Source organism: Ciona robusta, chromosome 9 (assembly GCF_009617815.1).
Source record: "Ciona robusta chromosome 9, ASM961781v2".
Classification (NCBI taxonomy): Eukaryota; Metazoa; Chordata; class Ascidiacea; order Phlebobranchia; family Cionidae; genus Ciona; species Ciona robusta.
Window position 1 is genome coordinate 5,518,101 of NC_143243.1, and position 14,369 is coordinate 5,532,469.

Sequence of the window (14,369 nt, forward strand, 5' to 3'; positions counted from 1 at the left end):
CGAAAATGATGTATAGTAGAGTGGGGGAAGACAGAACACCTTTATCACAAAATATCCAAATATCCTGATCGTGCTTTAAGAAATTATCAACGGTCTGCTGTGGGAGTCGCTAGAATACGTTTCACGATTCTTTCAATGTTCTTTGTTTACTACCAAATGGGACGAGAAAATAGAATAAAAAGGTGTCCCATCTCCCCCCACCCTACTATTTATGGCTACTATATGTCCAACAAGTGACGTATACCAATTACTGCAATATAACACGCAGCATGTGCGTCACCGCCTATGAAACCTCTCGTATGTAGTCTGCTTGTAATTTCATATATAGTCCTTTACGAAAACGACTGAAAAAACACAGTAACGTTGACATTACAACGATCGGAATCAGTTAAAAGCCAATTAACAATCAATCGTATTAATTAAATGTTATATACACATAACCAAAGATGAGCAGTTCCAGCACAGATAAGATATGTAGGCTACGGTATATTTACGGCAAGACATTCCTACAAATGACAAAGGCTTCGTATTAGCAGTAGATATCGTCTAGAAATAAACACAGCAAAGCGAATGACACCAAAATGAACAACCTTGAATTTACCACTGCTGTTGCGGAGCCAATGGGACCTAAAATACAACAATAACAAATGATTCAGTTCTTTAGTTCAAGTATAGGATTCATATTAAACTATTACGGCTGTCATTCCTATATTAGGGTGGGTAAGATAGGACATGTTTTCACTCTCCTTTCTCGTTTTGGTAGTAAACAAACATTTACAGAATTAAATAACCGCATCTGAAGAAATATGGGATTTGGGTGCCAACGGTATCCCATCTTGCCCCACAGTACTATAAGTACGTTAACAAATGCATTGCCTACCCATGTTGCAATTATCAGTCGTACAACTTGTATTACAGACGTTGTATGAGAAATCTACGTTTCCAACTTTCTTGCAGACGTTTCCTATGTGGTTGTTGCTGCAACCTCTGGTCACGAAGCCCCTGTCTGAAGAAATATTAACGATATTTAATCTTATTAAGATATTAACGATTAATTTACAAGAGTTGGAACTCTAGATTAGAGAGTACGGGCCCTTATAGGTTGTTGAAATTGTCAGCCATACAGAAAAACAGTGTAAAAATAAGTAAACTTAATAAAAAGCATGGTAACCTAACGTATAGTGCATTTACAATGCAATAAAAACGATAATATAAAGAAAGTTTGCGTAAAGACTTACTTCCTACACCGGACTGTATAAAGCTGGCAATACAGTAGCCTTGGTAAGGGTGTGTGCATGGCCTTCCTAGGGGTGGGTTGTTTAGACAAGTGTCGTCGTTGCTATTCGAAGGGCTTCGACAGGTTGAACACTTGGGTCGAGCAGCTAAAAATTTTTAAATGTGAGCTTGCCATAGGTTACTGTTTATCTTGTTATAAGTAGGTTATATGGTTAAATGAATTATTTGTCTCTTTTCTCGTTCCAATATGGTAAACAAAAAAATATTTACTATATTATATCTGAATGAGGGTTTCAAATTGTTTAAAATGCGATTAGAAAATATGGGTTTAGGTGCTAACGGTATCCCATCTTACCTCGTGGTACTATATGTGCCTAATTTTACTTATCCTCATGTTAAACCACTTACGCCAACCACTGTTGCAGCCATCTTTTTGACAACTCTCCTGGCAAGTGATGTACTGTACGCTAGATGGAACATTGCTATTGATTTCAGCGTTCTGGCAGCCTTTGATTACAGAAGATTTTGCACACGAACGAACTATGCTCTTTAGTTCATACTCGGGTAACACTACCATTAAAGAAAGTAGATAAAAGAGTAAGTTTTGATATATACGACTAGACAGCTCATCACCAAAACGCCTAAGCCCATTAGCAAATAAAAAAAAATCTTTTTTATATTTTAAGAATACGGGGGTTATAGCTTGTGATGCGATTATCAAAAATTCCAAAAAATCATATACTTTTTTCTTTCGTTAGATTAAAGGTTATTTATACCAGCGTTGCGGTATTTATACGCAAACAGCAATAACCTCATACCTTTATAGTTATGGTCTGTCTTTTCGGAAAGGTAATACTTCACAGTAGCAACGCAGTGGGTGCTTCCTGAAGGGCATCGTGTGGGTTGCAAACCATTTTGACAATCACTTCCAACGCATTGGAGGCAGTACAGGGGAACTTTTTCATTGCCATCGATTTCCCCGTTTGCTGAAAGGATGAAAGAAAGAATGAATGAATGAATGAATGAATGAATGAATGAATGAATGAATGGATGGATGAATGAACGAATGAAAGAATAAATAAATGAATGAATGAATGAATGAATGAATGAATGAATGAATGAATGAATGAATGAATGAATGAATGAATGAATGAATGAATGAATGAATGAATGAATGAATGAATGAATGAATGCGTAGAAAAGTGAACAGATGAACGAATACAAAATGAATATGGGAATGAATAAATAAAATCAACAGCGCAGTGACACAGTCTTACATCCGGACAAAAATATCAAAACAACATACTTGATTCTGAGTTGCAGTAATCAGTATCGCACATAGAGGTACAAGTGTACTCCGAGTATTTGGCCGACATGAAAGAATCCCTCGGAGAAGAAAAGAAACATTCGTCCTCGTGAGTAAACTGGGCAGTGCAGCCTCGCGAAACAACAGGTTTACCTACAATGCTGCTATCCTCTGTTGGTATACAATATAAATTGTTACTTGAGCAAGATTAAATTATGTTACAACAGTTTGAATCAGACCAATCGAATAAAAAATATGAAATACATCGAAAAAGCTTAATTTATAAAACTAGAAAGACTAAGCCAAAAAGTCACTGTTGTTGGTGGTTTATTCATACGTGGTAAGCTTTTATGTGCAACGTATTTATGGGGGTATATGTAAGGCCTACTCATCAATTTACCGTTACTTAATGTGATGGTTTTAGCTGAAGAGCAATACGGCAGTATATCTATAGGTTCAGGACATGGTGAAGTGATTGTCTTAGATTCACAATCATCCGGATCAAATGTATCATCGCATTGCACGCATTGACGGTATACTGGTTTTGGTGGGGGCTCTGTAATGTGCGGAAAACAGTTTTGTCAGAAACTGAACAACTTAAACTTTAATTACATTGGGAATATAAAAGGATGGGACAAGATGGGACATTGTCATTTTTTCTCGTCTTATCTAGTAGTAAACAAATAATATTTACAGAATTATATAACCGTATAGCCTCACGACTTTAAAAGGGTGGTGTTAATTGTCCAAATCATGACCAGGCAATATGAGATTTATGTGCTAATGGTATCCCATCTTAACCCACAGTATTATATTTAGATGTTTTAAAGTGTTGCTTGAGGTAGCTTACTGACTGTGCTGCAGTTATCCCCTTCCCAACCGTCCAAACAAACGCATGTACTACTGAAGTAGTCACAATAACCGCCTGTGACGTCACAAGAATCGCACGTTTTTAAATCATCTAAATGAAACAGTCGATTAGATCCCAGACAAAAAAACAGTATTTTTAGTTCCCAGAAAAAAAGAAACAGTAATACTAGAAACCAGAAAAAGAAATAGTAATATTAGATACAGATAAAAAACAGTAATATCAGATACAGATAAAAAAAAACGGTAATATTACAACTAGAAAAAAGAAACAGCAATTTTAGGACAAAAAACAGCAATTTAAAATTAAAAAAAAAACTATAACAGCCAGTGATCGAGTACAAGAACCTACGAGACACGATATCGTTGCACAACGTTCCTTTGCAGTTGTACCGACAACTGGTAGTAACTACATTATTGTTCTGCCTTCCTACCACCAATGTACACTTCTGACTTGACAGAATTTCTTCGAAATTGCAACCACGAGTGACAGACCGTGGCAAACCTAAAAACATATGTTTTGTAAACCAGTTGTTAAATAAATAACACTCGAGTTATGGAAATTCAACAATAAATATATTTGCACACAACACAAATTTGATGTTATTGTTACGTTTGTGTTTCTATTTAAAGGAAATATTGCGCCTCCATTCTGTTTGGCGGTTTAGGAAAACAATGACAACAATCCAAACTTCTTTGTAAGGATTAGAAAAGTGATTACAAAAAAATAAAAAACAAATAAATTTCTTGCCATCTTCTACTTCAAAGTAAGTGAAACAAGATTGGATTTCCGAAGGACACGTCACATTCAAAGTTGGGTTATCAGCGCAATCGTTTGTCGTGCCACCTCCAGTACAGGTGTAGCATTCGATTGCTGGAGATAAAAGGATTTTACAATTTAGAACAGCGTTTCTATTTTACCCCTTGGGATAAATTCCTCGTATTTAGGGGGGAAATAAGCTACCAATCAAAATTCACATCGGTTAATGGGACAGAAAAAATGTGCCAATTGTAGTACTTTACCAGACATTGAACAACTCGTTGCCAAAAAGCAAGCGCATCTGTCGCATTAAACATAACTGATGTAATTAGTTGTTTTTGCTTTTTAATAAATGAGCGCAATATTACATATTGGGGATAAATCTGACAAGCATCTTTGTTAAAAGGGTAAAGCATACAAACAAGTTTAAGAACCACTGATTTAGAATATTGAAATGAATAATTACAAATATCTCTTACCCGAAGCATTGGAGAACATTATGCTGCTGTAAACGGCTAACAACCAAAACAGTATTTTCATCATTATTAAAAAGTAGTTATGCAACTAATACAGTAAGGCCTGTCTGCAAAAAAAATAGTATACAAAAAATCCTGTTGCTGTGTTTAGTCGTCTGCATAAAATAAATGGCCACTATTTATTCGATACTGAACTAAATGGGTGCGTTTAAAATACCTTTCTCGTATGATGGGAACTTAAGAAGTCGGCCACATAACGACAAACTACCTAGCTTCTTTGTAAATTACCTTATAATTAGTTGGGCTGTCTGCCTTTTTTCAAGCTATGTTTGTTTTAGATAAAGATAACAAAAGTAAACGAACAAAGCAAGCCGGATAAGGCCTTGGAATTCCACGTTTGTTTGAGTTGGTGTTAATTTATTACCAAGTGTTATCTTGCCACAGTGTACGATCATGTGCCCATAGACCACATTTACATATATAGCCTACCTTATCTTAATAATTTAACCGTAAATAGCCAATTTATGCTGATTGGAATTGCCGTTTGCCGCATACAGTACCATTGACAACATTTTTTGGCAATTTTAGCAGTTTGACTGTTAGGCATATATGATAAAAGGGTTTCAATCATGTATAGTATATATTTTATTCTACGAATTAAATTTTACAACTCGCCACGCAAAGACACAACTATATATCCCTTAAAGCAACAGGAAGTAACAAAAAAGTGTAACGTATTGTTTCGTTTAGCGTTGAACGGTTTTGGTTTTTGTGTGTGGTTTGCTGTGGCGTTCTTGTGTGTTGTTTCCCAATTTACTTCCATTTTGTGTTTGGCTTTTGTGTTGAATTGATACGTCTCGCGCTTGTTAACCTCTAAGCATGATTGGTCGTCGTGGCGCGAGTGCGCCTTTTTCTTCTGTTTGACTTGCATCAGCCCAAAGATTGCATAAGATCGGCAGTTCTCGTTGTGTATATGGTGTAGAAACGTTGTATTGTGTATTGGATTAACGTGGTTGTAACGTTGTTGTATTCAGTTACGTTGGTCAAAACTTTATAGCGTTTGAGCGTTATCCTTACCGTTCTAATCGTTTTATTATAGTAGTTTTTATATGTTATTAAACTGTTAAGAAATCCTACATCAGTCTGGTCAGTCGCGGTAGGCCGTTAGAGCAGCGTCCCGGACCACACTTTACGTAACAACTTTTGGCGATCCTGCCAGGACGCTGTTACCGCTTGACTGTTGTAGGTATTTCAGCACAGCGAGGACTCCACGACGACTCTTTTTTTATATCGCTTTTATAGTATTTTTAGCGTTTTACGATTTTTATCCTTGATATTATGGCTTTTAATCTTTTTATAACACCACCGTCCTACTCGCCTACCGGAGATATAACGGATTTTTTGGCGTTGTTTAATTCTTACTGTGAGAGCGTGAAAGCCAGTGAAGAGGTTAAGCGTCACCTCTTTATATCGACAATAGACAATGAACTAAAATGGCAAATTCAGGGAAAAGACCCTTGCATTTTCAAGTTGCCCTACAAAACGATCGTGGAAAGAGCTATTGCAGCGATCAACGGCACGCCTCACCGAGAGAAGACGCGCTCCGAGCTGTTTACTCGCCAACAAAAGCGAGACGAAAGCAAGCGCGAGTTTGTCTACGCCCTAAAGCATCTCGGCTCCCGCGCGTACGCGGACGAGGAGGAAACCAGCATGCGTAACGAAGTTCTCTATCTGGCGTTAGTGCATGGCCTGGTCGACAAAGAACTGGCGAATTCAATACCAAAGAAAATAGGGTACTCCCGAGACTTCTGGGATGCAGCGGAGCTTGTAATCAATTCAGAATCCTCATCTCAAGTACTGGAAGTAGCTCCTATTGCGAATGTTCCCAAAAAGGAAAGCGTGACAAAACAAGTAGACACGACGAGGGAGGACTTGATCACTATGAGGTTAGAATTGGAAAACATGAAGCGCATGTTAGCTTCATCTGGAGCATCACGAGTGGGAAACGTACCAACACGACCCACCCCAACTGCTGGTCGCCAATGCTTCAGTTGCGGTCAGTACGGACACATCCGAAGATTTTGCCCAAACTTACAACCAAGGGTAAGGAACAGTACGATTTCTGATAATGTTGTGAGAAATGGACATTTCAATAACCGAGAACCTTACAGCAGGGTGCATTCGACAGGACGAAATATTCGTGCTGACTCCGCAAGAAATGAGATACGAACCAAAAGAACAGGAAACGAAGAAACGGTGAGCCTATACCGCTTTACAAACGTTATGATCGGGAATATGATGCTTCCCGCTCTCGTAGATACTGGTTCAGCTGTAACTTTATTACATTATGATAAATATATGGATTTGAAACCCCAAAACGGATTGTCTCCACTTCCTCCTAATGTTAAATTCGTTGGTGCGAATGGTAGATCGGTGACTGTACTGGGTAAAACGAAACTAACACTAGTTATCGGCGGTTTGAAAACGTTATCCGAGGTGTACGTTGCGAGAGATATCTCGTACGATTTCATTCTGGGATTGGACTTTTTGCAACAAAATCATTGCCGTTTGTGTTATAGATCAAACTTGATGTCTACGCCGAAATCCAACGTCCCACTCTTGTCCAAACCTTATATCCCGGAGTGTCATGAAGTATGTGTAACTGAAAAAGTCGAAGTTCCTGCGTTTACAGAGGTAATAGTACGTGCTTTATTCAATCGACATGGAGTAAATAATGAACTTACACCAGAATTCCCGGCGTTTGTCGAAAGAAACGAGCAGTTTTGCTCTCGGTTCGGTTTATTGACGGCCAACGGTATTACGACAGTTAAAAATAATGAAGTACATGTAAAATTGGCAAATTTTACGAATGATCCTGTGTGTATACCGAATGGAGTGCGGATTGCATCCATTGTTCCCACATCTGCGTATGGTGATGTGTCGGACTGTCCCCCTAGTACTTGTGTAGTACTAGGATGTAACAAAAGAGAAACCGCGTACGAACGAAACGCTCCAAGGCGCAGTGTCGCATCAGTTTCCCGCAAACACCTTAATCAATCTGCTGTAACTAAACATAAGTTGGTGGTCGACGGCGTGAACCTCAGTGACAAACTTAATGAACAACAGAGGAAAGCCGTAGAACGCCTGTTGCACGACCATACCAATGCTTTTTCTGTTTCGAGCACAGATTTAGGTCAGACGAACTGGGTAAAACACAACATCGACACGGGAGACGCAAGACCGATAAGGCAGCCCCCAAGAAGAACCTCACACCACACGCGACAGCAGATCGAGGATATAATTTTGGAAATGAGAAGTCAGAACTTGATAAAACCTTCAACTTCTCCGTGGTCAAGTCCAATTGTTTTGGTGAGGAAAAAGTCGGGTGAGCCACGTTTTTGCATTGATTACCGCCAGCTAAATGAGGTAACTAAGAAAAACAGTTACCCTATACCACGCGTCGATGACAGCTTGGACGAAATGGCCGGATCCACTTTCTTTTCAACGCTGGACTTAAAATCTGGCTATTGGCAAATACCAATGGATGCAGATTCAACAGAGAAAACCGCGTTTGCTAGTCACGCGGGACTGTTTGAATTTACCGTAATGCCAATGGGCCTTTCTAATTCCGCAGCCACATTTCAAAATCTTATGCGAATAGTATTAACAGGTATGGAATGGAAGGGAGTGTTGGCCTATCTGGACGATATCGTTGTGTATGGACGCAATTTCGATGAACACTTACAACGATTAGATGAAGTGCTGAACCGAATCGAAGATGCGGGACTCACTCTGAAACCATCGAAGTGCAACCTGTTCGAAGAAAAGGTTCGATTTCTTGGACACATTGTCTCTAAAGATGGCATAGCCTGTGATCCGGACAAGATTGTAGCTGTAGCTTCGTGGCCGGTACCCAGATCAGTGAAACAGGTACGTCAGTTTGTTGGTTTGACTTCGTATTATCGGAAGTTTGTAAAGGATTATGCAAAAACTGCCGCACCGTTGCATAAGCTTACAGAGAAAGGACGCAAGTTCGAATGGACAGACGAATGTCAACAGTCATTTTCCGCTCTAAAAGATATGCTGGTTGTAGCCCCTATACTGCAATACCCTAACTTTTCTCGTTCTTTCATAGTAGACACAGATGCTTCTGACCACGCCCTGGGATGCGTGCTTGGACAAGTCATTGACGGGAAAGAACATGTGGTGGCATATGGTAGCAGGACACTCACGAAAGCAGAACGACACTACTCTACCACGCGAAAGGAGTTACTCGCAGTAATCTTTGCAACAAAACTATTTAAATGCTATCTTTTAGGCCGGAAGTTTACACTACGAACAGATCACGCATCTCTCCGATGGCTATGGAAATCTCGGGAAATCTACGCGCAATGTGCCCGTTGGGTAGAATACTTGGCCCAATTCAACTTCGAGATTGTACATCGCCCAGGAGTCAAACACAAGAACGCTGATTCGTTGAGTCGACGAGACGAGGGCGACAACTGTCCGTACAACGTCAAGGAGGAAAAGATATCAAGCAACAAAAATGAAATTCGCAAGGTATGTGGAATTGATTTACTTACTTCATGGGGCTGCCCTTTGACCGAATTACGCGAAGCCCAGCGTAGCGATGAATGTCTGGCCCCGGTTTTTAGCTGGCTAGAACGTGGAGTCAGACCCAAATACTGTAAAGTTAAAAAACTACCCTCAGAATCTCGTCATTATTGGACCCTGTTTCAGAAATTAAGACTCGAAAACGATGTTATATACGTAAGAGGCGATGTCAGTACCATACCCGGCTGTGTAACAGATAAAATTGTAGTACCACAGGAATTACGTCCGAAAATCTTGTTTTCCCTTCACGATGTAGCACACGGTGGGGCACATCTGGGAATGACAAAGACTCTGGGAAAGATTTCGGAACGATTTTATTGGCCACAGTGGCGAGAGTATGTTCAAACCTATTGTCGGCAGTGTAAAACCTGTGGACTGAACAAAAGACCGACCAAAAATTTAACCGCACCTTTAGTACCATCACAGGAAACAAGAGCGTTGCAGCGGATCGAGATTGACGTCCTTGGCCCCCTCCCAATGACATCACTAGGGTTCCAATACATACTCGTCGCCTGTGATGTGTTCACCAAGTATGTACGAGCCTGGCCAATGCGTCGACAGACAGCGAAGGAGACAGCAAGCCTGTTGTACCATCGATGGTTCACCGTACATGGAGTGCCAGAAACTATACACTCGGATCGAGGTACAAATTTTGAGAGTAAATTGTTTCAGGAGTTCGTTCAACTCATGGGGAGTAATAAAACTCGCAGCACGGCTTATCATCCGGCATGCAATGGTGGAGTTGAGCGTAATAATAAAACAATAACTGCCATGATCCGAAACTACGTTCAAAAGGACGAGAAGGGCTGGGACAATGCATTGTCAGCCGTGGTAGCCGCTTACAATTCAAGTAAGCATGAGAGCACTGGCGTCGCACCTCATTTTCTGTTGACAGGTCGAACACTTCGCCTCCCAGCAGACTTGATGAATCCGACACTAAACCACACAGCCGGAGAAAATTTAGAAGAGTTACAGGCACAACTATTATTGGCAGAAGAAGTAGTTCGCGAGAAATTAGAACAGCAACGGGAACGAATGAAGAATCAATACGACAAAAAGAAACACGGAGTCGAAATGAATCTCGGTGACGTAGTTTTGTTAACTAACCCAGCGGTGCCGGTTGGAAAATGCAAAAAATTTCATCTTCCATACAAAGGCCCCTTTCAGATTATCAAACGTCATGGCCCAGTCAACTACGTTATACAAGATAGCGACGGCAAACAACAAACGGTACACTACAACAGGCTTAAGCCCACAACGGTTCCTTGGCAAAGTTGGGCAAACAGAAATGGAAACAGTTGCGACGAGACGCAACCATCACCGCGACCACAACCGTCATTACCCTACTGGGGCCATGTATTAAGTCACACGGCGGAACCCTCGACGACCGATGTGCGCGATGACGAGCGCGATGACGAGCGCGACGATGAGGGGAGCTAGCCTTGGTACCGATGGGATCTGTTCCGAAGGCACGGCTGGTGCGCGGCCGGTGCGCGTAAAACACAGATCAACACGCTACCCGGATGATGTTTTTTATTTATAATTTTTTTTGTTGTTGTTGTTGTATTGTTAAAAATCCTCCAGGAGTAGGATCATTATGAGTGGGGGAGTGTAACGTATTGTTTCGTTTAGCGTTGAACGGTTTTGGTTTTTGTGTGTGGTTTGCTGTGGCGTTCTTGTGTGTTGTTTCCCAATTTACTTCCATTTTGTGTTTGGCTTTTGTGTTGAATTGATACGTCTCGCGCTTGTTAACCTCTAAGCATGATTGGTCGTCGTGGCGCGAGTGCGCCTTTTTCTTCTGTTTGACTTGCATCAGCCCAAAGATTGCATAAGATCGGCAGTTCTCGTTGTGTATATGGTGTAGAAACGTTGTATTGTGTATTGGATTAACGTGGTTGTAACGTTGTTGTATTCAGTTACGTTGGTCAAAACTTTATAGCGTTTGAGCGTTATCCTTACCGTTCTAATCGTTTTATTATAGTAGTTTTTATATGTTATTAAACTGTTAAGAAATCCTACATCAGTCTGGTCAGTCGCGGTAGGCCGTTAGAGCAGCGTCCCGGACCACACTTTACGTAACAAAAGCAACACAGTAAAATTATTTAACACCGGCAACTTACGTAATTATTGTCTACAAATACTTTATCGTGTGCTAATCAAGAGTTTATACCTGGTTAATTTGAAACAGTATATACAAAGCATAATTAGAAGCTTGGAATTAATAAGCAAAGGGTAACCAATGAAACTGATATCCACGATAGGTTGGAGTTACATAAGGCATTTTCAATCTGTTTCATTGCCGCATTTGGTATACTAGTGAACGATAAACATTTGCAGAGTTAACCGTATGTTATACCCGCAACTCCAAAACAGCGCTCTTAATAGCTTAGAAAATATGGGTTTCTGTGTTAAATGTAACCATGTGCTAGGTACTTTTATCTTACCCAACAGTACTAATTGTACCTTCAACCAACCTAAAACATTTAATGGTCACACATTTAACCCCCATTGCAGTTGTCGGTCGTACAGGTTCTGTTACAAATCTTGTAAGAGTAAATCTAATTGCCAATAGTTTCACAGGAGTTTCTAATATCATAGGGGCTGCAGTATCTGGTTATAAATCTCCTACAAATAATAAGATCCAAGGAAAATTGCTGGAACATGACAGAAACTGAAATACTTACTGTCTATTTGAATCGATGTTAATAGTTGCACAGTACTCATCGTGTGGAGACGAACATGGTCTACCGGAACGGGTAAAGTTCTTACAATCGTAGCAAGGGCCGTAGGTTATACCGTCGTTAAGTAAATCTTAAATGCTAAGATAAAATATGTTGGTTACCCAAGCCCGGCTCGTCTATATCCGGTCAAACTTGTTTGTTCTTCGTGCTCATGAACCTCCCATCTATTTCGTTGGCATGATATTTTAAATGCGATTGTTTAGACAAATTCAAATTTCAAGTGCAACACTTAAACTGCTAATCGTTTATTTTTGTGCCGTCGGGTCGTGGGTGGTATTTATTACCCCGCACACATTTTTTTAACGTGTCCTACTTAAAAATACCTTTAGTAGGCCATGGTCCACCACACGTTTAAACTTAATGAAACAGATTCCTGATCAGAAATTGCCACATCTGCAACATAGTATAGTAGGGTGGGGTATAAGATGGGACACGTTTTTATTCTATTCTCTCACCCCATTTGGTAGCAAACAAAGAATATATTTCGATCAGAAAGTATGAGACTTAGGTGCGAACGGTAATCCATCTTTCCCCACTGTATAACGTCTGCCATATTTCTCCATATAAATAATATGAATCACAATATCAATCGTGATGATCCTTACACGCGATTTTGTGTTGTTGTTTGCCATTTGTAAACAAGGTTTTCTAGCTCCTGACGAGATAAATGGATTTCCCCAAAATATTTGTTTGTATATCTCTGTCTGGCATCGGCTATGTTTATTCTGAAATATTTTGATTTATAAGAAAAATGTATTTGGTTCGCTGCACAATTTATTTAATAGCCGCTTAAAATTAAACCAAATTCCTTACGAAATTACACCGTCGGATTAGAAACAAAAACGTGTAACTGTCGGCAATGACAAAGTGAGTATACACGAACGACTTTATTGCCTTAGAATCAACAAGCCAAGAAGGACAATCACAGGTAACCACATTTCATACGAGAGAGTTGCAGCACCCGATCCGATGTCTCCTAAAAATAAATTTAGGTGAATTTTACGTTACTGGATTTATAACTTTAAGTAATGACGGTAAAATGTACCAAGGGTACACTGCACTTGCCCACAGAATGGTAGCAGTATCGAGTATCTATTTATATAACCAGTCGTTGCCCAGGTTATGAGAAAGTTCGTTCGTAATGTAAAAAAGAGTTAAATCATTAAAAATATCATTCTACATTTTCGCTTACTTACCAATGTTGCAATTATCGAACTTGCACGAACTTGTACAAACGCGATAATCGTTAAGCGTGTTGTTATCATCAGATGTTATGTCCATGCACCCGTTCCCAATACTTTGTTTGCTGCAGCCCCTGGCCACGAATGACCCAACTGAAAAATGCCAAAGTCAAAGAAATAAAAGCTCCACCTTTTTTTCACTTACCTGCTGGGCCATAGTCAACAAAAACGCCTACACAGTAGTCATAGTATGATGGACAGTAATGGCCGACATAATATGAAGGGGTGTTCATACATAAGTCGTACTGCGAACTCGATCCTAAAGGTGAACTGGTCCCGGAGCATTCAGCACAGTACTTTCTTGAGGACGAACCTGAAAATGACAAAAATGTTTAAAAAATAAAAGCGTTATATTCTCGTACAAAATAGCAAATTTTGTTTTAACAAAATTCAATGCAGTTTTATTTATATAGTAAGGTGGGGGAAGATGAGACACCTCTAGCACATAATATTTAAATATCCTGATTTTTTTAAACAATTAACACGAGAGTCGTGAGGATACAGTTTTATAATTCTTTGAATGCTTTTTGTTCACTACCAAAGACGAGAAAACAGAAGTAAAATATGTCTCATCTTCCTCCCCTTCTGTACAACTAGATAATGCGTACCCGACTCCGCAGTAAAAAAGAAAGTGGCAAATGCAGCAACGAAGAAAAGCCTCTTCATCATTTTTAAGTTAGCTGTTTAATACAGATATAAAAACCTTGAAAATGTAACACACATCAGAATCCTGACTTTATACCATTATATATATGAGTATATAGATTCACGACCTCGATTTCTGTTTAATTTTGAATCTGCATAAATATGATGTAGTCCTGTTTCCATTTTTAACACGAGTTTATAGGCCTATTTGCAATTACCTTCGAAATTGGCATTGGCAACTGTAGGCTACATGTTTTTTATGTGGTACATACGACCTTTTTTTGAAATTTCTTTGATGAACTTCATAACAAATTTGTTTAAGATAAAAATATATCAAGGACAGCATAGGCCCACACTTAACTTCAGAGTTGTACCTGTTTGTAACATCGCCAAAAGTTTGTGTAATTACATCTGTGTGCTGAAAACTGCAACATTTGCATACAAGTTTTATTTTGCAGCAACTTTTGCAACCGAAATGATAAT

At 39.5% G+C, this 14,369-nt stretch overlaps 1 protein-coding gene across 1 annotated transcript; it reads right to left on the reverse strand.

The window, feature by feature from the left end:
- Positions 1-150: 150 nt before the first annotated feature.
- Positions 151-4,790, reverse strand: LOC149731507 (uncharacterized). Its single transcript, XM_089884817.1, has 10 exons — positions 4,649-4,790; positions 3,762-4,283; positions 3,393-3,503; positions 2,943-3,098; positions 2,543-2,713; positions 2,055-2,222; positions 1,645-1,806; positions 1,239-1,382; positions 881-1,006; positions 151-627 (listed from the first exon to the last, which is right to left on the reverse strand). The coding sequence occupies exons 2-10, from the start codon at positions 3,922-3,924 to the stop codon at positions 530-532; spliced, it is 1,299 nt and encodes a 432-aa protein (XP_089740943.1). The 5' UTR covers positions 3,925-4,283; positions 4,649-4,790; the 3' UTR covers positions 151-529.
- Between the last annotated feature and the right edge of the window lie 9,579 nt (positions 4,791-14,369).

What these genes read in the sequence shown, in the direction of transcription:
- LOC149731507 (XM_089884817.1), bottom strand. Translation starts at nt 3,924, where the DNA reads ATGTTTTTAGGTTTGCCACGGTCTGTCACTCGTGGTTGCAATTTCGAA. An exon ending in AACCATCACATTAAGTAACG is followed by an intron (nt 2,714 to 2,942) that starts GTAAATTGATGA and finishes GTATACCAACAG; the next exon opens with AGGATAGCAGCATTGTAGGT. An exon ending in TTACTGCAACTCAGAATCAA is followed by an intron (nt 2,223 to 2,542) that starts GTATGTTGTTTT and finishes TCATCCTTTCAG; the next exon opens with CAAACGGGGAAATCGATGGC.